At 38.2% G+C, this 26,815-nt stretch overlaps 1 protein-coding gene and 1 long non-coding RNA gene across 15 annotated transcripts in view; one reads left to right on the forward strand and one right to left on the reverse strand.

Moving 5' to 3' along the window:
• The window catches only part of LOC140121649 (uncharacterized), a 152,395-nt gene that overhangs the window by 105,404 nt on the left and 20,176 nt on the right, over positions 1–26,815 (forward strand). The window lies entirely within an intron of this gene.
• The window catches only part of EYA4 (EYA transcriptional coactivator and phosphatase 4), a 195,123-nt gene that overhangs the window by 40,475 nt on the left and 127,833 nt on the right, over positions 1–26,815 (reverse strand). For 9 of the 14 annotated variants that reach the window (XM_072141496.1, XM_072141501.1, XM_072141500.1 and 6 more), the window contains 6 exons: positions 23,915–24,057; positions 23,673–23,816; positions 21,952–22,031; positions 19,707–19,887; positions 13,686–13,822; positions 7,569–7,652 (listed from right to left, as the gene is read on the reverse strand). In XM_072141496.1, the coding sequence (XP_071997597.1) occupies positions 7,569–7,652; positions 13,686–13,822; positions 19,707–19,887; positions 21,952–22,031; positions 23,673–23,816; positions 23,915–24,057 (769 nt within the window). The remainder of the gene's footprint in view (positions 1–7,568; positions 7,653–13,685; positions 13,823–19,706; positions 19,888–21,951; positions 22,032–23,672; positions 23,817–23,914; positions 24,058–26,815) is intronic. The other 5 variants (XM_072141504.1, XM_072141499.1, XM_072141507.1 and 2 more) reach the window with 1 other exon arrangement.

The following is a 26,815-nucleotide window of genomic DNA, read 5'->3' on the forward strand; positions in this document are numbered from 1 at the left end:
GTATTTAAATGTGTGTTATGAGCAAGGATGTTTACAGTGACACCAATATTTTCCCCAATGGGGATAATGAGGTTGTTATTCTATTCTATTCAAACTGTAACAACTGTTCAGCAATGTAATAGTTCTTACAGGTTTATGTCCAGGCTGCTTCTATAAAAAACACATTCATTTTCAGTCCACTTTGTGTCAGTTTTATAGCTGCATCAGTTGTTTTTGCATCTAGGACTTCAGAATAAGCCACATAAAGTGAAAATCGCGGTTGCCATACTGATGTGAAAAACAGATGTGTTAATGAACCCTTACAGGAAATTGTACTCCTCCCATTCACCCAAACTGATTGCCCTCATAGTCTGATCCAATGGCGAGAAGGAGAAATGGATAAAGTGAAAGGTTCTGGGAATCTGCCCTAAAACCTGGAAAGCTGTGGTTTGTTAGGGGTACACTACAGCTACACTGATAAATAATTATTTATAATCTATCTTATTGAACATTGGTATAAAATATACTATGTATAAATTTATATAAAAATATGTATGTTGTATGCTACAGATTATGATAATATTACCATTCCAGCTATTTGTTACATTAGTTTTGCACCCACTTTCATTGAACAATATTTATCCTATGTTTATTTCAGGCTCAGGTTCTGTATTACATATAATTTTCACACTACTAATTTATCTTGAGTTACAAAAGAAAACATTGGACTGATTCTGAATGGAACATATATTAGACTTCTGCCAGACTGTAATTCACAATAGTTAGTATCATAATAAATAAAATGGATATTTCATTCGGTAAATAGTTAAAGTGCTATTCAAATGCCATTATGTTTCTAAAACATTATTGATAGTCTTTTATGCAGATGCAATGTACTTAATTTATTATGAATATCTCAGATTTACTTGCACCAAAAAGTACTGGCTAAGCTGAAAACATAGAGTTAAATTATACAAAGACACACTAAGCAAAATAACAGCAGGTGTCTAACACTGCAGGCCTCCTAGAAGAGTGTCTCTGGAGTTGTGATGGCCATCATTCCAGGAACATACCACATTCACCATGCCAAGAGCAGTGCTTCCAGGCATTCCTTCATAGCAGAGATGTCAATGGATAAAGTATCATTTGTAGGGTTTGTCAAAACTGACAAGGCTTTTCTAGCTGGATGATCGGGACAATAAAGAAGAGTAAATCATATAGTTGGGGACAATTATCGTCAGGCAGTGTGAGTCTTATGCTACTTTCACATTATATTTTCTGTGCATGCTCAGCGTATATACGCCAGGTAAGCTCCGGCAGTTCCCTACTTAAGGACACGACTTACAGATGACCCCTAGTTACAGACGGACCCCTATGCCCACTGCGCCCTCTGGTGAAGCTCTATGAATGCTTTATTTTAACTCCAATTGTCACTGGGGCAAAAAAAATGTATGTGTGGATCTACAATTATAAAATATACAGTTTCGACTTACTTACAAATTCAACTTAAGAACAAACCTATGGAACCTATCTTGTACGTAACCCAGGGTCTGCCTGTATACTGGCAGACGGAAGCATCTCTTTTAGCTCCATCTGAACAGTATGCATTCCGTTGCATATTGTGGAAAACACAAGCCATGACGCAGGCCATTAATATCTAAAGGGGGGGTTGGCATATGCTTAGCAAGGACCCCAGTGATGTCACTGTCCATATATGGATTGTTACATCACAGCTGCAGTCGATGTTCATCCTCTTCCTCCCATACTTAGAGGAGAGGAGGAGGAACAGGAAAACATATCCCACTGTATGTGCATACAGTGGGATCCATACTACCTCTACATTGTAGGGGTGCATCAGGAATTCACTCTATGGGCCACATTTATCACTTTTGTGCGCCTAAGTGTAGTAGTTGCGCCTAAATTCTGGCGCACTGTTTTGCCAGAATTATCACAAGCTGCAACCATCTGTGATAAGTATATTTTCTGCCTCTTATTAATCACTTTACTTTAACACAGTTTTGCAGAATATTTTGTAAATAGAAGGTGATGAACTGTAAATAGAGTCTGCAGCTCCTGTCTGCAGAGCATCTAATGTATCTATTATATGTACCAGTGTCTGGCTGAGCTTTGCTGCTAGAAATGAGCTGTTCTGCAAAGGGGCTCAGTGCTTTCTTCTCAGATAACGCCACCTTCGGGCTGGAGTGTTTTTGCGCCTAAATGAAAACGTTGCAAGTGATGAATATCATTAGGCGCAGCAAAACATCTGGATTGGTAAGATAGATGAGGGAAAGCTGGTTATTTTTGCTGCCCGGCTAGTTTGGCATTTAATCGCAAAAATGGCGCAAAAGCGGTGCGCCTGAATGAAAAGGCGCAAAAACAACAGAAAAAACGAGTGATACATGTGGCCCTATGTATTCTTACACCTAGGGGTAGAAACGCAACCTCATGTCTTTTTTTTAGCTTTTCTGCACAACATATTTATCATAGTGGGATAAATCACAACAGCTGTTGTAAGTTTTTTATTGGTACTCAGCTGCAAAGCATCATGACAAGGCAAGAAGAAGAAACACTGCATGACAAAGCCACAGACAGTAGTGCCTGGAAAATGGGCTAAGTGACAACCCAAGAAAATGCTCCAGCAACATAGGAAATAACATGATAAATAAGAGACAGGTATCCTGCCCTGGTACACCACTCATGATTTTGGATTTCCTTTGAAAATTAAGGCACTTTTTAAAGGCACCTTTCACACAGCCTCTTTTTTCAGTTGTATGCCACCGTTCCGTATCATACCGTTTCGGTATGGGTAGCATACAGCCACATACATTTCAATGAGCATTTCGCTCATCCATATGAATGGGTGTATTGCTCACCGTCAACACTAAAAAGATGGAGCATGCTCTATCTATTCCTGTATGTGTTGCACTGGTCCCTATGGAGAGGGTAGGGGTGGCTCTCTCCAGCGTGTGACTGCATGCTCACCCAGGCTACAGCCCAGGCAAGCATACGTTTGTTTCAAAGAAGTCTAAGGCATATTTAAAAATAATAGCCAAGCAACCCTGTGCAAGCAAATGTAGAAACATTTCAGCTCTGAAATCACCAAAACAGAATAGAGCACTATGATATAACTCACAACCAGACAAAGAATGCTTTTTATGTAAATTTAAGTTAAGAAGACAGTTGAAGCAACTTCACTATAATGGGCACAACATAACTATATCATAATTGCAACTCGGAAGCAGAGAGCATGCAATCAGAGCAGGAGCCCAAGAGTGACTGAAAACCAAGCTTCTGATCCTGTTAACACTGTCAACAGCCTTTACCTCCTTGTTTAACCCTTCTCTGTCATAGTTAACCGCTTTGTAAGGTCCTTACAGATGATCACTTGGAAAGTTTAAAGCATACAGTGGGGAAAATAAGTATTTTGTCAGCCAAAAAATAAGTATTTGGTCACCTACAAACAAACAAGATTTTTGGCTCTCACCGATCTGTAATTTATTCTTTAAGAGGTTTCCCTGTCCTCCACTCATTACCTGTAGTAATTACCTGTTTGATCTTGTTATCAGTATAAAAGACACCTGTCCACAACCTCTCAGGGTGCGGTCACATGTCGCACTGCAACAGCTGAAGGCAAAACGCTAATGTTTACGCTTGCGTTAATACATGTGTTAACATACACATGCATTAACAATTATGTTAACATGTGCATTAACAATGTGTTAACTGTTGTTTTGTAAACACACATGTTAACAGCATGGTGACCGCACCCTCACAGTCAGACTCCAAACTCCACTATGGTGATGACACCAAAAATAACACCAAAAATAACAAGGACAAGGACACCTGGCTAGGAAAACTGAATCTGCAATAGGCAAGCCGCTTGGGGTGAAGAAATCAACTGTGGGAGCAATAATAAGAAAACAGAAGCCATATAAGATCTCAACTGGTGGGGTCAAAATGATCACGAGAATGGTGAGCAAAAATCCCAGAACCACAGAGGGGAAGGGGAACCCAGTGAATGCAAAAAGCTGGACCCAACATAACAAAGACTGCTGTGGGCAACAACTACACTGCCAGGGACTCAGATCCTGCAGTGCCAGACTTGTCCCTCAGCTTAAGCCAGTACATATCTGAGCTCATCTGAAGTTTGCTTTAGAGCATCTGAATATCATGCTTTGGGGCTGTTTCTATGCAAAGGGACCAGGAAGACTGATCTGCGTACATGAAAGAATGAGATTTTCAGTGCAAACCTCCTTCCATCAGCAGGGGCACTGAATATGAAATGCGACTTTTAGCACGACAATGATCCCAAGCACACAGCCAGGGAAATAAAGGAGTGGCATTCAGAAGAAGCATTTAAAGGTCCTGGAGTGGCCCCGCCAATCTCCAGATCTCAACCCCAACTCTTAGGCCCCTTCCACACTAGCGTTTATCATGCGCGAGTTCTGCGCGTGCTTTTGACGCGCAGAACTTGCATTGCACTCTGTCCCATTGTTTCCAATGGGTCTTTCCTCATTTGCGTTGTTTTTCACGCTCGTGCTGGCGTTTTTCCCGCCCCATTCAAGTCTATGGAGACACATCAAAAATGCATTGCACTCGCAAGCATTGCAAGTGCAATGTGAGTGCAATGCGTTTTAAATTGATGGGTTGCTAGGTGACATGAATAATTCCCCTGCTCGAGATCGAGCATTTAATTAAAAAAAAACAGTGAAGAACAGTGAAGAATAGAATAAAAACAGTGAACACAGGATCATTTAAGTGAAAAACACAGTAAAGAACACAGTGAAGAATAGATTACAGATGTTCGGCACATCTGCTCACTTGTCGGGAGATATGCGCGGAACGGTGCGAACAAAATAGCATGTGAAGAACAATATATATGTGTGTAAAGAACACATTGCAGATGTTTCCATACATCTGCAATGTCTTCTTCACACATATATATTGTTCTTCACATGCTATTTTGTTTGCAATTCATTCTGCGCGTATCTCCCGACAAGTAAGCAGATGTGCCGAACACCTGTAATCTATTCTTCACTGTGTTCTTTACTGTGTTTTTCACTTACATGATCCTGTGTTCACTGTTTTTATTCTATTCTTCACTGTTCTTCACATTTGCTAACTTGTCGGGAGATAATATACGCGCGCGGAACAGTGAAGAAAAGATTGTAGATGTTTGCATACATCTGCTAACTTATCTGAAGACATTCTTTTTCAATTAAATAAAACATTTTATTCCCGAACCATGGTCCCTTGGACCGAAAACGCGAACAACACGCGCGTGAAAAATGCAAAAACGCTAATGACTCCAAGGAAAAATGTTACAAAAATGCAGCCAAAAACGTCAGTTTTTCACGCATTGCACCCTGACGTGAAATGCAACGCTAGTGTGGAAGGGGCCTTAGGAGAGAGTTGAAAGTCTATGTTCCCAGCGACAGCCTCAAAACATCACTGTTATGCATGGTGGAATGGGCCAAAATACCAGCAACAGTGTGTGCCAACCTTGTGAAGACTTACAGAGAACATTTGATCTCTGTCATTGCCTACAACGGATATATATCAAAGAATTGAGATGAACTTTTGTCATTGATCAAAAACTTATTTTCCACCATAATTTGCAAATAAATTCTTTAAAAATCAGACCACGTGATTTTCTGGATTTGTTTTGACATTTTGTCTCAAATAGTTCAGGGTACAGGCCTCTCATCTTTTTAAGTGGGAGAACCTCCACAACTGGTGGCTGACTAAATACTTTTTTCCCCACTGTAAAATGAAATTACAAAAACTACAATAAATGAATAAATTCCTTTCCCATTTATTATACTTTATTGTGTCCAGCTTTGCTCCTGTCTGTTCACCAACCAGCCCTCAGTGACATAGAATAAGTGAATGTTCTCCAATGGTTCCTCCTATCTGTACCAAGCTCCAATGATATCTTCAGATATTCAGGTTTGCCAATCACTTGCTGAACCAGACATATTTGCCATAGATTGTTAAAGGGAACCTACCACCACAAATCTACCTATCGGGTGGTAGGTGGATCAATGGGACGTGAGGATAGCCCATTTAAGGGCTAATCCTCACGTCCCCACACTTTTTTGTTAACTTTTATTAAACTTGTAAGCAAATTTACTTATGCGGCTACTGGGGTTTCCCCTCCTACTCACCATCTTCGGCGCATAGCTGCGCGCCCTCGTCCGGCGATCCTGCCGTCTGCGCATGCGCAGAAGAGGAGGCCCGCGCCTGCGCGGTCACTGCTCCGAAACAGGCGCGGGCCTGCTCTTCTGCGCATGCACAGACAGCAGGATCGCCGGATGAGGGCGCGCAGCTACGCGGAGCTGCGCGCCAAAGATGGTGAGTAGGAGGGGAAAAGAGCCTGCCGGGGCGTGGAGTAGCCACCTCGTGTAACCTCACGCCCCAGTAGCCGCATAAGTAAATTTGCATACACGTTTAATAAAAGTTAACAAAAAAGTGTGGAGACGTGAGGATTAGCCCTTAAAAGGGCTATCCTCACGTCCCATTGATCCACCTACCATCCGATCTACCTTTATAGGTAGATTTGTGGTGGTAGGTTCCCTTTAAGGGACACATGTACAGATGTAGCACTGGTTATCATGGCTGATTTAACCCTTTAACCCTTTTCCATGTAAAAAAGCTATGTGAGGGCTTGTCTGGATGGATGGCAAATGGCATGTCTGAACCTGAACCTTAACAGGTCAACTGAATCCTAGTTATGGGCACTTTTGTGTAATCATTAAAGGGGTATTCCCATCTGGGCATTTAAATTTAATAAAATTCATGTGCCATATGTAAACATTTCTTCAATTGGATGTTATTAAAAAAAATGTTCCTTTGTGAAGATAATTTCTCATAACTGTAGTGATATGGTCCCTTAGAAACGAGATACTTTCCTCGGATACGACCACGTCATACTCTGGCAGCGGTGGCCAGACTTGCGCTATAGAGTCCTGCCAAACCACCAGGATTCACCGATCATTACCACAGGACGGCTGTGCGACATGTAGTAACTCCCGGATATCTTATATACAATAACCTTTTGTTTCTTTGTGCACTCAATCTATCAGACGTGGCCGTATCCGAGGAAGCAATCTCGTTTCTAAGGGACAACATGGTTACATTTATGCGAAATTATCTTCACACAGGAACATTTTTTTAATAACATCCAATTGAAGAAATGTTTATATATGGCAGATTAATGAAACTGAATGTAAGTGCCAAGATGAGAATACCCCTTTAAGTACATGTAACTGCTTCGGCTACTTCAATACTATACCTTTTAAAAGAGTTTAAAAACCGTTTCAACAGGGTGTTAATAGAGTTCATGTTAACGGCAAGGAGTGAGTCCAAACAACAAACCTGAACTTCTGGGTGATGTTATTATGGTTCAGGTCTGCTCATCACTACCCAGGACTCATTAAATATATAATATATATGTATGTAAATCTGACATATCTAATGTAATCTGATTCACTAAATAAGCCCTCCTGAAAAGAGTAACTACAAGCTGAAAAAATATTAAAGATTTGATGATAGAATCTAGCATATTTTATTAGGACATGGTCACTTACCTTTCCATACTTTTGTGCAAAAGTTCCAGTTAGTAGAGAATGAAAAATTATTATTGTTTCATCCAGGTCCCAAACGAACACTCTCTAGAAAGAAACAGAATACAGGTAAACTGGATTACCATGGGTACGTTAGATTCTGTATGGTATAGAACATGTCACATCTGGCTATGGGAGCTATACATATCTGTAGAATAAACAATTCATAGTGATGCAGTAAACCTAGGGCACATTGTGGAAAGAAGCCTTGTGAAAGCATGTACTTTATTTTTTATATATTATTAGGACCTGACATCATGTAACCTCCCCCTTCTAAAAGTCCTATGTCACTTTTACTAAAATGCCTAACTTTTCTCTAGTGAATAATACCAGTAACTTTCTCATTTCTATGCTGCTTGTCCCACAATTGGGTAACATCCCTTCGGGATTAAAGCCGCTGCACATGGACTGCTCCCATAGTCTTGGTAAAAAGTATCCTGGTTTTTGATCTTACATGGTCTTCTATCTATATGCATTTCATCTTTTATTACCTACATTTTCTAGCTGACATGCGTCTCTTGAAATGCTTATAACAGTTTAACACTTTAAGTTACCAAAGTGATTTTGAGATATTGCATATTGATATTACAAACCCATATGAATCACCCCATTTTCAAATCTACACCCTTTAAACTATTAACCCCTTCACACCTAGGCCCCTTTTCAGATTTGTGTTTCCCCACTTTCAAAAGTCTATAACTTTTTTTATTTTTCCATGTAGAGAGCTGTGTGAGGACTTGTTATCTGTGTAACAAATTGTACTTCATAGTGACAGCATTTACTATTGCATGTCATGTACTGGGAAGCAGAAAAAAATTCCAAATGCAGTGAAATTGGTGAAAAACACATTTGCACCATCTTGTGGGCTTGGTGTTTTACTGTTTTCACTGTGCACCTCAAATGACATTTCTACTTTATTTTTTGGGTTGGTACAATCACGGGGATACCAAACTTATATAGGTTTTGTTGTGTTTTGATACGTTTTTAAAAAGTTAAAGTTTTATGTACAGAAAAAATCCTTTATTTTGCCATCTTCTGGCGCTAATAACTTTTTCATTGTGTGGAACTGTGTGTGGTGTCATTTTTTTCAAGTGAAAATGACATTTTGCTACCATTTTAAGGACTGTACAGCCTTTGATAATTTTTTATTACATTTTTAATATGTTGCAAAATGGCGCTTTGAACTGCGTGTGCGATAAAGTGGTGTTTTGAACTGGCACTATTGTTTCCATTTAGAGCTTATTTTTAGTATAATGAGATGCATTTTTCAGCTTGGCTATGGCCTAGTAATTAAATTTTCTTAACTTTTTTTGTGGATGTAGTTTTATCCTTATTCAATGGGTCATTACGATTATGGCAATATTATATATTATATTATATATTGTATATTATATATTGTATATTACTATATTTTTTTCTTTCGTTTTACTAATTTTGTAGAATAAAACCTAATGTTTTGTGTTGCCATTTTCCAAGAGGAATAAAACTTTAATCTTTTGATCTATAGAACAGGTTGAGAGCTTGTTTTTTGTAGTAGTTGTTGTACTTTACAACAGTACCATTTTGGCTTACATACATTTTTCACTTTTTATTGCATTTTATGTGGATTAAAATAGGTAAACATCATAATTTTTGGTGGTTTAAATTTTTTTTACAGCTTTCTACAGTGTGTGATTTTATTTTATTGTAGGGGTCTTGTTTTTGAGATGGGAATGTTAGTGTGTGTTAGCTGCAATGTTGGATGGCCGTGCCACTCCAGAAACCCCATTTATACTCATGCTTCCTCTTTTTTGTGCTGGTTGTACTAGTCTCCTGATGTGTGTTGCCTACTTCTAATAGTGTGCTGTTGCTGTGTTCTCTGACACTTGCTACGTCCTTGACTATTCCTTACCTCACGATTCTGTGCTTCGCCACTATCTTGGCTTTGACCCAGTTATCTTGATTACCTTTTTGTCTTTTACCTGTCTGTCTCTTTTTTTTACATATTTCCTGTGCATATACTCACAGTAGCACCCCTTTCACTATCGTGACAAAAGTTTTATCTTGTTTTTAAGACTTTAACTTTACACTCTCTAACTTTTACAAAGTATTAGCAAATTTTCCACATTTTTTTTATTAGGGGATTATAATTTTGGATCTCCTGCTAAATTTCTGTACACCATTTATCCAGGACACATGATTTTAATTGTAATATGGAATTGGACAATGAAACATAAGAAAAAATTAACTTTTTTGGTCTTACATTTGAATTTGTATGTTTATGTCTATAAGTATTGCTATTTGAGCTTGGAAGTGGAAAGGATCTGATCATTACTAAGAATTGCTCTTCTGAAGTGTAATAACTGTCTAAGAATGCAGCTACTTTAGTACATTGACTACATTAAGATCCACTACTATTTTAGGGCAGCAAGTGTTAAAAATAGTGTTTGCTTTAGCACATAACCACCTCAAGTGTCCCCCTTGCACCACTTTAAATGCTGGGATGTGTGACATGTGTTGGCTGAGTTAAACATGTCAACTGGTCAGAACTTTCCTTTAAGAGTCACATCTCTTCATGAGTCTAACCCTTATGATCTATATTCAAAAAGAAAGCTGAGATGAACAGGTTCCCACTTGAGATCCATGTAACTTGGAGGTGGCTGAGACAGAGGATATGCAAGTAAAATATTATTAAGTTGCCAAGACAATTTTTACATTTGCCTTAAGTGTGAGAGTGAAAGAAGTTTTATGACAGTTCTTTATGTTATTTACTGTATGTTACTTTAACGCCATTAAATGTGCAAAGTGAATTTGGAACAATATGGGCAAGTTTTCTGCCAGTTGGCTAATGAGTGGAACTGTTCCCTCAATGCTTGTTCTGTTTACTAAGCCACATTATGCCTCTTGGCAACTCTTTTCTTCCATGTGTATTAACAGTAAGAACATACAGCTGTATGGGATATGGGACTGAGCTCCCGTTCACCATTTGGTTCCCTCTTTGTTATATCTGTGCACAGTTATGCTTGAATAGATATTTAAGTTACTTAATGATCCTTTCATGGCCACCAAGTCTGTTTGGCCCACACATTACAGACATGAAGTAAAATTTCTATTTATAGTAGGTACTGAAAAACGTTAACCAATATGTGTTGTATACACAGTGAGGCCCTTGTTTCAATGTCATTTGGACAGGCTTTGGTGTTATGTGAAAATCTAAGTTTCAGCAATGTCTGAGAATTCTCAGCACTGTAAAATTACATACCAATTTTTATACATTTTCATATGACACATTTTACCTGATGTGCATTGGCCCTAGTTCTAAAATACAAGGAACTGTCCTTCATTTTGTCCAGCTGTGATTAACATGTCCTTATATTGTTCCAGAAAATGCCTATTATATTTGATAAATATTACATATATTTGGTAGAGTTATGGAGACTTTGTCAACTAAAGCCGCCTTGCAGTTGTGTATTGACCTATAACATTGATGCTCCACTAGGGGATTCAGGGAAATATGCAAATACATTTTCCAGGATGGGACAAGGAAAACCACGCCTCTTTTGCTACCTTGTAAGGCAGCCCACTTACTATCAAGCATAACTTTCAGGAAGCCTAATGACATGATCTTATTTGCATATCTCCCAAAATCCTAAAGTAGGACATCAATGGCTATAACTCTGCAAGGCGGCCTTAACTGCAAATAACTTTCCAAAAGGAGAACTCTTACTCCCTGACCCTACTCAAAAGCCTTTCACTCAGATAAACCAGTTTCAACACTATACCGAAGAGAAGCAACCATGTTCAAATAATGCTGCCTACCGTTGGGAATCTGTTTCTTATGGAATAGATTTACAGGTTTGGATTTAATTCCACATCATATCATTAGGCTTCCTGAAAGTCATGCTTGATGGTAAGACATGGCAGCATAGAAATTAGTATGTTACTGGCATTTTTCACTAGACAAAAGTTTGGGAATTTTAGTTAAAGTGACTAATGTAGATGAAGTAAAACCTATAGTTTTGAAAACATGGTAATGGTAGACAGCATGTCTCATAAACCCAACAGGTGTCCTGGGGGCTCAGACATGGAACTTTTAGGATTTTAAGGGGTAGGTTGCATGATGTCAGTTCCTAACAATTTATAACAATAAAGTACATGCTGCAATTTCTAAGCCTTCTTTCCAGAATACATATGCTGACATGTGTCATGGGCCGCCTTACAAAGTAGCAAAAGAGACACTGATTTCCTTATCCCATCCTGGAAAACGTATTTGCATATTAACCATACATTTAATACACATGGTTCCCCTGATAAAGTTCTCAGGGCCAAGGTGTTACTAGTTCCAGAGCAGCCTTTCAGCTGTTTAAAGGTGGAAACATCCTAGAAAGATACTTTTCCCAGGAGTCAACATGCTAACAAACTAAGATTATGAAAATTGAAAAAGAAGCTACATCACAATCTCTAAATTGTTCAGTTAGCATGTTGAATGTTCAAGTTCATGACATTATTGGAAGAATAACAGTATTATGTCTTAAATGAATGGTTGCAATGGGAAAGCTTATATTTTTAGAAAGGCTTTAGTTTAAAAAGTTGTATCTGAAGATACTACTCTCAAAGTGGAGGCACAGAGCCATGTTTGGTAATACAAACAGCACAAACCAACTGTAACACTATCACATCACCTAGGCACCTTGTAGTCATTCAGTTGACCATGGCTTGGCTGAAAATGTGTCATGCAAAAAGGCAATGATGTCCAGACTTGTGGCAGGACCTTTAGAATTCTATGCATAAAAAAAAATGCTCACAAACCTCAAATCACCGTTGTAAAGAAGCACTAGATGGAATTCTTCAGAGGCTGTTAAAGATATGTCGACCACGGCATCATAGTGGAGTGGTTGACATTGTCTTATTGGATTTGCCTGTGTGCTGGTCTCCAGCATATCACTCTGCACCTGCTCTTATAATTAGTCAACTCTGGTTTGGTGTTTGATTCATGTCAAGGTAGAGGATGACTACAATGGGTCGGTGAGCTGCAATAATTTTTTCCGTTTTCTTTATTATATACTTGTGTGACTGCTAAAGAGATATTTAAAGCTATGAAAGTTATTGCTGCAAAGAGGACTTTGAGTTTTTGATTCATGGGGGTACTTAACTGAATAAATAAATAATAACACTTTGGAATCTGTGTTGTTTATCAGTTGATGAAGTTATCTTCTTTTGTGTAATTATTATGTGTAATTATAGGGGATCTGTCTGTAGGTTTGACCATACACAGTTTCAGACAGTGTTATGTATTCACGCTAGAGAGCTTTGCAACCATACTTCATGTTGCAATGAGTCACTGTTGCTGCAGGCTTCTGTTTGAATACTACAGCAGTTACTGGGAGAGGATGGGCTTTTCTGTGTTTTGTCAAGAGAACTCACACACCAATGTACCAGAGTGATCCTAATCCAGCTACAATCCTGAAATATAAATGCATTTTTCACAGCCCTGCTGCTAATAACATTACGTGTACACAAATGTAATACAACTTATCTCCAAGACCAATATCTAACACTGTCTATAGCTTTGCATGGATCCAACCGCTGATAAATTCCCTTTATATCCTGGACAGGATGGTTGGAGGAAAAATGGTGCTCTATATACAAAGCTTAGATCAAGTAGGTTTTTAGAAGCTCAGCACACTTCTACAAGTATTAAATCAGCAACTCACTTTGAAAGGAAAACCTGCACTCAATAAAAAACACATAACACATAAAAACCACAGGACAGATATTCTGGAAACTCCTAATACCAAACTATTCAACTGCACGTGTAAATCCATATTCAATAGTACCTGGGACAGAAGCCAGTTCTGAATCTTCATAGCTGAAAGTCAACTTGGAATTTTCTAAACGTTGGCAACAACAGTCTATAAAAATAAACACCTACAACTAAAAAATAACCCATACCTTATTCGTGATCCAGGAAGCACCTACCCTGACTACATTCAAGACCTGACCAGGGATAGTTGTATGACAGCAATGTTCAAACACCTTTGCTCAAACAGCAACTTCATGAGCAACAGAAAATTTCAAAACAGAAAATAAATGAATTCTTACTTCCAAATCACTGTCAGGTGGAGGTGACGGATTATTTTTTCTGCCTCTTCCGCGAGACTTTGACCCAGCACTTCTACACGTCCTGTCATCAAGATCTTTGATAGGTGTTGAGGGACTCTGTACTGTGTCAAAATCCCCTAAAACGAACAAGCACATATTAGGGGAAAACTGTAGTCCAACTGTAGTTCTGCCTTGCTACAGGTGATAAGTTTATACGCTTACTGGGATTGATGATTAAAAAATGTGCAAGAAGAAGAGGAAAATAAATAATTTTTAGTTACTCATCAGTTACATTCCCCACAGAGCAGCTGCTCCAGTTGTACCTAGTAGTTTACATGGTTGTATTGTTAGTCTTGGACAATTACTAGCCTAAAGGAGTTGTTTGGGCTTTGCAAAAATGTATATCAGCAACTGGAATTGTGCCTATTTACTCAATTATGCCACCTCCGCGCCAGGGGCACGGGCATCGGCTGAATTGAGTGGTGCACGTGTGCACTAGCTATTGCCTGGGCTATAGGGCCCTCCCACGCCAGGCCGGACCTTGTGTAGAAGTGCCTTGCCAGCACAGCTGAAGCCATCTCATAAGTGCGGCAGCAGCCAAGGGGGCAACGATAACATCATATACTGGTGCACATAGTGCCAGCATATGATAAATCTTCCCCAGTGCATCTTTCTCGATTCTATTCCAGATTCACCCTCGCAAATGTAAATCTTACTGATAATGATCCTAATGATAAAAACCTGGTGATCAATTCTACCTTCTATTGATATAATTATGCAGTTTTCAAAAAAATTATGCAAATCATTTCACATTGAAGATAAAATGTATGTAAACTACACAATGGCACTGATAATATGACAAGTTGTGGTGTGCAAACTGTAAATCTGCAGATATTTGGCAAAGATGAAATATCATATTTACTAATGGAGCAACCGTATTTTGTTTCTGTAATTCATAGTGGAGAATGTTTATGTTGTTTTTAGAGCCCAAAGCCATAGTAAAAGAGGTGATACTACCTGCAGCACAGGCACAATAGGTGTATTAAAACATGTCGTACTTACATCATTTTAAGCACAGTTAATGTCTGAGATAGGTGCATATGGCTGCTTGGAGTATAGCCCATAACAATATGTTTATATGTGCTAATCAAAATATACCAGACACTACACCCAACAAAATGTAGATTTACTGTATGCTAGGAATAATTTACTAGATCACATTGTTTATACATGTTTTCTCCCATAATAAAATGCTGTTTCATCCTGTTCTGCAGTGCAATGGGGTTTTACAATTGCACAGTGCACTTTAAGTGTGCCTTGGTGACTCGGTATGAAACCCTGAACAGCATCCTATTTAAAAACAAACATGACGTTGTTACATGCAAATCCCAGTTTCACTTTTTAAATGGCATGTGGGAAAAATTAGAAAATCCTTTCTCATATATACAGTATATATATATATAAATAGAGAGGAACCAGGAGCAGTGTATTCATACTTATATTTAATGGGGGTTTTTGGGGGGAGTACATACCGACTGACTTGAGAAATTTACAATAAGCTTTGTGTTTTTCTGAATGGCAGAATCCCTTATTTTTGCATTCCCCAGCTGTCCATAAATCCATTTCCTCCCTATAATCAAGACTCCAAGATTTTTACAATCCCTTTGACCACTTCTGGCATCATTTTTTTTATAGTTTTCAAACATATACTGATCACACTTTACCACATCTGCTTCTTGGGCTGTTGGAAAAAAGTCAAATCCTTACAAGCCAAAAGGGCACTATAGAAGAGGCAGCTGTTCTGTACCAATTCTGTTGTGATACTGCATAACACAGCAGTGCAGACCATTGGGTTTAGCAGAACTGTAATATACAAAGGAGGGTGAACTATTTTCTCCAGTGGAAATGTGTTAACTATTTAATTAGCATTTGATATTAAGTCTAATTTATTCAATGATAATTTATTCAAAAATCAAACTTCAGAACGGAAACTTAAGGTATTTACAATATATGTGTTTAATGTAAAAGAAGATGACCTATTAGTTGGCTGGACAGGGGCTCTTTAGGAGTCAATCTCCTGAACCTTTGGACTTCTATCTGGCTAGTGTTCCCCTGTTAATGCTTATGTAGCATATAGGACTGTCTCATTCTGCTCTGCTCACTCTGATCTTTTTCCCTGAATTTGACTACATACACTGATCCTGGTTACTTAATGGACCTGCGTCTTTTTACAACCTTATCTACTGGGATACTATGACACTATGTAGAAAACTAGTAATGTTGTCTGGGATCTGAATCACAATATTTACTCCATACCGGGCACACCAACCTACATACCAAAATGTGATGAGCAAAGCCATAGTATCTTCACGAAATAGGCCACTAATGAAATAAGCCTGACTGTTCTAGCCTTGAGAAAACGCATGTGAGCATGAAGTGGCCCATCAACTAGCCACTTGTGGCGTCCTATATCCATGTAACCCACTGTTTGAATAAAGCTTAAAAACCAGACTTGATCAATGAGTGACATGTCTCTATCGCCAGACTTGAACTTGTGTCCATATCCTAATAATGTCCCAATGTAACAAGAAAGCTCTAGTTGTGAATATTCTTCCAAATTGTCATTGTACAGCATAGGGATAGATAGGTTTCTAAGCTGTATAGCATTTGGACCTTACTGAAAATGCTATACATTTAACTTCTTACCTGATTATAGCTGCACATTTCATCACAATGTATGTGGAGTAGACATGTGTGATGTAGCTGTATATCAATGTCCTTTCATACTAAAACTAATGTTCTTGGGGGTTTGCCCAGCCACTTTGTAAGTGAACCTCAACTGTTGTGTCCTTCACTGTTTCTTCCTTCAGAACCAACTTTATTTCATTAAGCTAATCTCTAATTCAGAATGAGCAGCTGTCCTGGTGAACGTAAGGTATGCATCTATTTTAGAATTGCACAAGTCAGCACTGCATGGTTTTCGAACAACTGGACTTTTAACTGTCTGGGTCTCCTAACGTTGATTTGCATTAACCTTCTGTAGGAAAAAGTGTGCTAAAAAAGATATTTATTTAGATATCCCTGATTCCATCTGTAACTATCATGGTTTGAAAATTGGAATTTTCTTACTATACAGACCCGATATTTATCAGGTTTTTTTTTATATAAGAACTGCAGACAAACAATTTGCAAGATGTTAATGTACAATCCAAACCAAGTTTCTAGCTTTTTCCTATACAGAGAGAGAGAGAACGTGACTGGTAAAGGGGAGTATACTTTAGAGAGTATGCTGTCTACACTACAGTGTGGTTCTCAAGTAACTGTTAGGAGAAATGCATTGCTCTTCTGTTTCAGTAAGTTAGACCAGCACTTCATTGAAATGTCTCTGTCGCTGGTTTTGCAGCTGAGGGGAAAGGATGACCTACCGATCACATTTTAATTTTTTTTTTCATAACTTTTATTCAATCTTGTAGTTAACCCAAATGTTTCAACAAAAATGAATCTTTTTCTTGTACTATGAGGGTCAAATCTCGGGCATCAGACTTTCTGGATGATGCAAGGAGTGGACCAGACACTTTGTCCACAGTAGGGATTGCAAATTGCTATCACATTTATTGCTGATGATCAGGCAGACAGAACTCCTAACTGGCAGTGATTAACCTGAACGAGGATAACTCTTGATTGTCCTACAGCCATTTTGAACTTAATATTTTACTTGTAGCCTCTAAGATTTTAAGGAGAATTTAAAAAGCATTTAACACTTGCCTACCTCCTGGTAGTAATGGCAATAGCTGTAGCTTCCCATTTGATGCTGTGCTGAGGCATTATGGGATTGATAACATTTTGCACAGGGATACGGAAATCTAAAAGCCAAGTTGGTGTCGTATCAGAGCAGACAGGACACTGCACTAAAGGGTAAATGAGTCCGTCTTGTGCTCTACATTTGTATTAAGTACAATGAAAGGGGAAGGTAAGGGGCCAGGGATGAAGAAACCTCATGGATTGCTTATTTCATGGTATAGGGGGTCTGCTGCTATACTTCCCATTTATTTCCTACACAACAAAGGTGCACAATATTTTGATTGTCAGTTACACTATAAATTGGTAAGTATTGTGATAGAATAACAGTGTCAGCTAACATATTCCTTCAGCAGAGATAGCCTTGCATTCCCCTTAAGTTGACAACAACAGTTTTAACCGCATCACCCTATTACAGTGTCAACCACACTGTCAATCAGAGTTAAGAGGGATATCTCTTAAAGGGGTATTCTCGTCTGGGCATTCACATTCAGTTTGATTAATCTGCCATAGATAAACATTTCTTCAATTAGATGTTATTAAAAAAAATGGTACTGTGTGAAGATAATTTCTCATAAATGTAGTGATATGGTCCCTTAGAGACCTTAGAGATGACTGTGTCCTTGGCTATGGCCACCTCGGCTGGAGTGATTGTACAAGGAAACAAAGAGTTACGGCCACCGCTGCCAAAATGTGAGGTGGTTGTATCCGGGGAAGCTATCTCGTTTCTAAGGGACAACATGGCTACATTTATGAGAAATGATCTTCATACAGGAACTTTTTTTTTTAATATCATCCAATTGAAGAAATGTTTACATATGGCAAATGAATGAAATTAAATGTGAATGCCCAGATAAGAATACCCCTTTAAGTATATCTCTTTGTATCCCTAGGGGAACATCCATATAGGGTCACATTTACTAAGCAGTCTATGCCAGAATTCTGGCGTATACTGCACATATGTGCACATGCAAATTAGTTGCACATGTATTTATAAAGTGTCTGCAATATGCAGGCCGCAACACAATCTCGCACACAGTCCGACAGCAATGTGGTGCACGCCCCTTGAACTGAGTGTACCAGAAAAAATCTGAAGTTTGCCTTACTCTTAGTAAATGTGGGCCAATGTGGGAAATGTGGGCCAAGTGAAACTCACCTCTGCACTCGGGGGGTTTTGTGGCAGTATTCCTGCAGGACCTGCTATGGATCTTTGTGGATTTGAACCTTTAAATTATAAAAAGTCTAGTGCTGTTAGATGTTTTGTGTAGAAGGAATTTAGTCCAATTCCATCCAATATAAAGATACTGTATTGGCAGCTGTTTCCTAAAGGTAGTGCTGTCATAAAATCTATACACCATTGGTACTTTTTTAACTTAAAGGAAATCTACCGGACACTTACTCATAGATCCAGGCATAGTGACTGTGGCAATCTTCTTAAATTTTTTTATCTATGGCCTCCTTCTTCTAAAATCAACTTTTACAATTATGCTAATGAGGCAAAAGGGCTCCATGGGGTGTTACCAGAGCCCCTCTATGCTGCAGATTCCCAGGCTGTTACAGTGTGCAGGAAAAATTTCTCCTCCTGCTGTGTGCTAAAACTTCATCTGCTGCAGTGATATTACATCAAGCAGAGGGAGGCTCATTAGCATAAATGTTTATTTTTAGTTTATATAGGAAATTTTAGAAGTAAGGAGGGAATATTTATACTAGTGGGGCAGATTTGCAAGAAGTGTCTAAGAGCAGAACCAATCAGAGCTCAGCTTTCATTTTCCCACAAGTGTTTATAAAATTAAATCTGAGCTGTGTTTGGTCTCCATGAGCAGCTAGAATAGTTTTACTTCAGACACTTTAGATAAATCTCCCCCACTCTCTTTTTATTTGGTACTACAAGGACAAAAAGTGACAGTTACAGAATTTTCACTCTTGTAGTTGCATTGAGTAAATGACTCATGTTTCATTTTAAATGTTATACCCATCACAATCAATGCAGACAAGGTCCTTAACACTATAGTTTACATATCATAGAATGTCTTGTTAGTTTTCCTTCTACATAGTATCCACCTCTATCCTGCTATATTGCTGTTCTGCTCACATGATCTCCAAACCTGCTATCATTCTTTATATATGTTAGAATAATGTCTTGACACCCACAGGAAATAAAGTTTACGGTTCATTGATATCGCTTAGCAAATTTACTTAAAGGCAATTCTATCTAGAGTTTACCTGCATGAAGATCTGTACCTGGTTGGGTTGTTAGACCAGAAAGCGAATCCTGTAACTGATACGTTGATGATGATGAGGTGCCATCCACCGTGTTATTTGGGGTCATGTAGGCTGAATATGTTGATGCTGAGTAATACTGTGCATATTGGTTTTGGCCGAAAGCTGTGTAAGAGGGATAATCCTAGAACAGTAGGAACAATTTATTAAGTGAAGTAGTTAAATGATTATTTGAGATTTGGCAGGAGCGAGGATTAATTAGCACTTAACACTAGGTTGAAGCCAGTATCCTGTTACTTCAGGTAGATTTACCATTGAATTAACACATAACCAAAGAAAATCGCTTACAAAATACTTGGTCTTAAAATCTTAGTCACATTGAATGCTGTGCAATAGCCTATCATTACAGCGCATTCCTTAAACCTCCTCCACAGGTGGCTATGAGGAATTATAAAAAAGGCATACTGTTCGCCTTTTCATCCATTACGGTGGTTTTACATACATTCTTCCGCAGATGTATATCTGGTATAATATTTCCAACTGAGGAGAACTGTCAGGTGAAGCAAGCTCCTCAAATTGGGTATCTCCCAACACAGTGAATATGGGCATATGTTTTAGAAGTGAAATAGTTAATAAGGTTCAGTTTATTTATAAAATTAAGTTTTAACTTTTATAAACTATTATTTTATTTAAGTTTAAAGTTTATTAGCTATCATTTAACTGATAATTGATTAATCATAAATGATAGAGGCAGGAATTAATAGCACTGGGTCTATTTTTGCAGATGACACCAAGCTGTGTAGTGTAATACAGTCAATGGAGGATGTTCATAGGCTGCAGGGTGACTTGGACAAACTAAGTGTTTTTGTCATCCACTTGGCAAATGAGGTTTAACGTGGATAAATGTAAGGTTATGCACCTGGGGGCCAATAATCCAAAGGCAAAATATGTCCTTGGGGGAGTAAATCTGGGAAAGTCCCTTGTTGAGAAGGACCTGGGTGAACTAGTAAATCATAAATTAAATAACAGCATGCAATGTCAATCAGCTGCCTCTAAAGCCAGCAAAATCTTGTCATGTTAAAAGTGGTATGGACTCTCGGGATAAGGATGTAATATTACCACTGTATAAGGCATTGGCTCGGCCTCACCTAGAATAAGCTGTCCAGTTCTGGGCACCAGTCCATAAAAAGGATGCCCTGGAGCTGGAAAGGCTACAACAAAGAGCCACAAAAATGATATGGAGGGTCTCAGTTATATAGAAAGATCAAAATAATTTGATTTATTTAGTTTTTTATGATTAATTAATTAAACAAACTTCTGAAGGACTGAGCCATTATGTAGCTTAAGGCCCAGACCCATTTTTTGTATTCTGACTTGCGTTGGTGTATATGGTTTTAGCTTTTGAACTTTGTTACTTATCAAAGCGATTCTTAAATTGTTTTTACCTCACATGATGTACTTCATTTCAATGGTAAATTTTGTCTGATAAGTTTTGCGTTTATGTACAAAAAAGAAAATGTTTTGAAATTTGAAATCCTTACATTTTCAGGCAGATATATTTACCACCTAAATAAGTTAACAAGTTAATAAGTGTACTCTACATTTTCATAATTTTGAAATGTCTGGATAATTTATTTTGATGTCACATGGCTTACAAATCGAATAGCGATTTTCCGTATTTTCAGAATTGACTATTTTGGGGATAAATACTGTTTTGAATGAGATTTTAAATATTCTGCTATGAGAAACAGCTTTTAGCAAGATTGTTATACCCTTGAGATCTTCATAGATTAAATCAAAATGGAGGTAAAATTTACAATAGTCATATTTTGTCGGGTATACGTTCATTTAGTCCTTTACACATTTACAAAAGAGAAAAAGAGAAAACCCATCTTAAAATTAGCAATTTCTCCCGAGTGCAGTGGCACCCCACATGTGGACGTTACTTGTTTTATGGGCGCACAGCGAGGCACAGAAGGGAAGGAGCGCCCTGCTCCTTTTTCCGTAATTGGGGCCACGTGACAGAATTTTTTTTTGCAGGATGAGATGCTTTTCCAGTGTATAAATTTTGGGGTTGGTTTCCTCTATTGTTGAAAATTTATGAACCTTTTTTTTGCACGGAATTATACACAAAAGTAAACATAATTAATACATTACTTTAGGACATTGACGATGACATGAATAGGAGGCAGATGGTGGAAAGACATGATATCATTGTTCAGTCCAAACCTAAGTACAGTTTCCTTACCTGTTGAGGATTGCTAAAGTTTGTTGAATTGGTTACTGAGTTATTTGCATAAATACTAGATGATGGGGTGAAACTTGAACCTGTGAAGGAAAGAGTTGATAGTATTTATTGTGAAGAACGCTACATTGCTCCATGATAAAGGTATATTTTTAGGAAGATGAGTAAAAAAATCTTAATATCCCCCATAAAACTTCTCTGACCCATTAGAAAGTTAAATTTAGATAAGATAACTTACCTTGCGACAGCTGTTCACATGTAAAAGAGTCTTGCTGGTTATATAACACAGCTGAGGACCACAAGGTCTTCACAAATACATCCAGTGGTAATAAGATTATCATTACCTTCATTAAAATTTAGACTGTTATGTTGTCCAATCTGTAAACCCCTTCTTAGAATATAGATAACTGAGCATGCAGCTATTCTTACTAGGGAAATCTATGTATTGCATGGACACATACAATAGGGATGCATACACATGTATACAGGAAGTGCCCGGGTTACGTACAAGATGGGTTCTGTAGGTTTGTTCTTAAGTTGAGTTTGTATGTAAATCGTATTGCAGACACCTGTGATGGCTGTTACAGCTGTTTATTGTAGCCTAGGACTAAAGTACAGCAAATTACCAAAATCCAGAGGTCCGTTTGTAACTAGGGGTCGTATGCAAGTCAGGTGTTTTTAAGTAGGGGACCGCCTGTAGTGGTATTTGTCAATCCTTTAAAAGGGTTGGCCATATACACTAATAGGGTTGCCTTTATTGTGCTTTCCATTGTAAACTATCCCCCTCGCCCTCATGGGTCATGTGTCTTGCTTCTTGCTTACACTTACAGGCCTTCCTATGTGGTCCCATGTCTTGCCAAGGATATTCAGTGAATCCACCGGAAAAATTTACCAAAGTAAGTACAATATGGTGACGATATTAGGGTATTTTAATTACTCTGATAAACTTAATTATATGTGACCAACCATTTATTTTTCCTTCTGAAAATATATGAATTATTTGACTACCGTATATATTTGAGTATAAGCCGACCCAAGTATAAGCTGAGGCTCCTAATTTTACCACAAAAACCTGGGAAAACCTATGACTTGAGTATAAGCCGAGGGTGGGAAATACATTGGTCACAGCCTCCCCAGTATATAGCCTGCTGGACCCTGCCCCATAGTATAGCCAGCACCTACCCCCCAGGATATAGCCTGCCAGCCCATATCCCCCAGGATATAGCCAGCCCCCTGCCCTAGTATATAGCAAGCAGTGGGGGAAGCCGGAAAGGTGAGTTTTGATATATATTTTTTTTGCTCGAGCATAAGCCGATTTTGGGTTTTCAGAACTTTTTTTGTGCTGAAAAACTAGGCTTATACTCGAGTATATATGGTAATTATTTGTTGAAATGATTCTCTTTGACAACTGTCACGAGACTTAGAATGCCCCCTGCTGGGATTGACATAATCCACCAGATTTATGGAGAGCTGATTACTGATGTCCCTACATGTAGGGTCATTTATTGCAATGAATCAGAAATTCATCTAAGAAGGGGAGAGCTTGACTCCAGTGTGACAGTTGGAATGGTACATCACAGAATAGTAATGGCACATTACAGAATAGTAGCAAAGCTTGTTCTAGAATTATTAATTTATACACATAGAATACAAGAATTTATTAACACTATTTATCATCATATGTATGGCTTTTCCTTATACTTTTATGTTGTTTACTTCTATACCTGGCATTTGATAGGAGTAAGGAGTTTGGCCTGGTTGGGGTGTGGAAAAGCCGGGGCTGTAACTTAGGCAACCGCTCTGCAATGGAGACTGTGTTTGTGGGAGACCACCTTCTGTCTTGATGCCAGGAAGCATTACTCCTAGATCTGCATGAGAAATATACAATTATTTTTTGTAAGCTGTTATGAAAAAGATAAGGGGCACTAAAAACGGGTGAAACAACATAAGACAAGTAGAAGCATACCGTATGTTGGTAAACTGTAGGGCTGTCCAGTTTGTGAGTATGCTGTATAAACTGTAGGTTGTTGCATTCCAGAGTACTGGGTCTGACCGGCATAGGCTGACATAGTCTGAGCCGTTGGTGTTGAGAGAATATGTGGATAGGGTCTAAAACAAACAAAATAACTATTGGCTTTTATATGTACACAAATATACATGTAACCAGACGTGTGGTGAAACCAAAAATTAAAGACAGTATTTATTAATCCTTATATTCTAGATGTCTCATTGATTCGATTTACCATGTGGTCCTCTGTATTTTTTGTCACTGTGCTATTTAGGGATTTTTTACAAATATTTTTGTTACATTTTTAGTATTTTTAAAATTATACAATGTAGAGGGAACAAAGAGGGTTTTGTAGTTTGTAAAATGTTTCTCCAAAACCATATTAAGTAATATTCTTTCATATACAGATACTTTCATCAGAAATTGACTCTATAAACTATTGCCAGTATACTTTCATGGTCCAGCTTGATGGCATCCAGAAAATAAACCTTGAAGTAAGATGTAAATTGGTTGTATAAAGAAACGTAGCAGGAGAGTTTATTACTGAAGTCAAGCTCACCTCGACTTACAATTTCCCCCTGCTGTGATTGACATAATCAACTGGAGAGCCGATTTCTGATGTCACTAGATGGAGGGTAATTTATTACAATGAAGGAGACATTCTAAGGAGGGGAAAGCTTGACTTCATGCTTGACAAAGATTCATTGTGAATTGAAAAGTTGCACTTTTTTCTATGCCTGTGTGAATAAAGGTTTAACCTTTTTTTCATCCTATTGGATGCTGTGGCCTTCTCTCCTTTTTTTGTCTTTGACTTCAGTGTGAGACTCTTTGCCTTCTTGATTTTATACAACCAATTAACAGCTCATTTCAAAGTTGATTTTCTGCTTGATGCCACCAGGCTTGCAGCACTTGTGTAAGTGTTAGGCTTGCGACACAATTTTAAAGTTAAATCCTGCGCTCTGTCCGAATCAGTAGTATCGCCTGATGGCACGCCACCGATTTCTGTCACATGAAATCTGGCGAAAATCCGATTGCGTGTGAGACAATCCCCTTCTAAATCCCTGTCCCAGTGGCACAATCCCTGAAAACATCGGAAAACCCGACTAAAATGCGGCTGCGGGACCCTTAGTAAATAGGCCCCATTGTTCCTCTACATATATGGATGTCATTAACACTAGAATATTGAGAAACCATTTAAGTTCCCAGGGAACTTATCTCCAACCAATCCTCTAAATACATTTGCAAATGAATTGTGCAATACTGCTTATTGTTCGTAAAACCGGAACAGGAAAGGATGAAGGTTTCAATTATACATTTCATCTGATGTTGTCTAAAAAGAAGAAGGTGTAGGAATGTTTGCAACTGCACAATTACTGGCTTGACTACTTACTGCCTATACAATAATACAATAATAACGTTGAGAAAGAATTTACCAATAGAAGAACAATTAACACAATGTTTAAATGAACCCACAAAGTCTGGCCCCTTTTTATTTACTCTCCTTTATTGCAATGCCATGGAATTAAGACAAATATGCAATGTCTGAATAGAGGGAGGGGTTAAACTTTGAGTACCCTATACAAAGACTAGTTCAGACTTGCATGTCATATAAATTGGTATAACTTGCATGCAAACATATGCTGCAAGTTTTCATTGATTTGCATATTTGGAAACCAAATAAAAGTAGGAAAGATGTCCGCTACTATGATTAATAAGACATGGTTAGTGTTCTTAGCTGTACACAACTGGTTTGCCGAATAACATATGCAAAGCGTGGAATATATTGTGTATATGTGTATTTTATATTACTGAAATAAAACTATATACTGTTTTCTTTCATGTTACTTCTCGATGTCTGAACGATAGCAATCACTGTCCAAAATATTGTCAAAATGATACACTTTTATATACTTATGGTCCATAGAAAATGATGGTATACTTTATTCCTGTGATGTTAAAAGAATAGAGCCAAAGCCAGTATTGGATCCAAAATAAGCAGGAGGTACTAAGGTATAAAGAAGGTTGTATTGACTTCTGCATGTAAAGCTCCAGTAGAAGTGTCCATCACAGAATCTCTCACTTTTGATCGCCTCAGCAATGCCCAGTACCCAGTAGTCATTGGCTTGAAGAAGCGTGCAAGCACAAAATGCCCATTCCTCTGTGAAGTGGCCGGCATCTGCTCGTTTGCCGGCTGTGCTCAAATAAAAATGAATGAAGTTCCTTCTCTGGTGAGTGCCACCTCATTTTCTATTCACTTGAATTATAGACATAGTACAGCACAGTAAGTGCCCACTGAATGCCAGATCTGGCACAACATTGGGTCTTTTATAACAAACAGATCTCCAATGAGCAGATGTTAACATACTTTTGCATTTGCTTACTTTTATATCCAATACTGGCTTTGGCTCAAAAGAATGCATCAAACTGAGTACAAAAACTCTGACAGGGAATTGTGGTTATGCAGGTCCAGACAGCCTCACAGGTGATCAGGTAAATCCTCCTGGTGATCCACTGAATTAGATGCATGGCTGGTTTTAGACATAGTGGGGCCCTGGGCAAAATTAAAAGTGGGGCCCTAAAATAAAACTATTTTATGAACAGTCACAGTCAGTAAGAGGCTCCTTTAGCCCTGCACAATAATAACACTTTGTAGTTTACAAACAGTATCATAGGATAGTCGGTAATATGGGACTGTAGGAGAATTTTACAGGAGATAGACACATGATAGGTAGATTGATGACAGAAGATTAATATGAAATATGATAAAGAGTTATAGATAGATGATATATTTATAGATGCATAAATATATAGTAGGTTATTATAGATTATATAATAAAAGTAGATTATATAAAGATAGCT

This window comes from Engystomops pustulosus, chromosome 3 (assembly GCF_040894005.1).
Source record: "Engystomops pustulosus chromosome 3, aEngPut4.maternal, whole genome shotgun sequence".
Taxonomy (NCBI): Eukaryota; Metazoa; Chordata; class Amphibia; order Anura; family Leptodactylidae; genus Engystomops; species Engystomops pustulosus.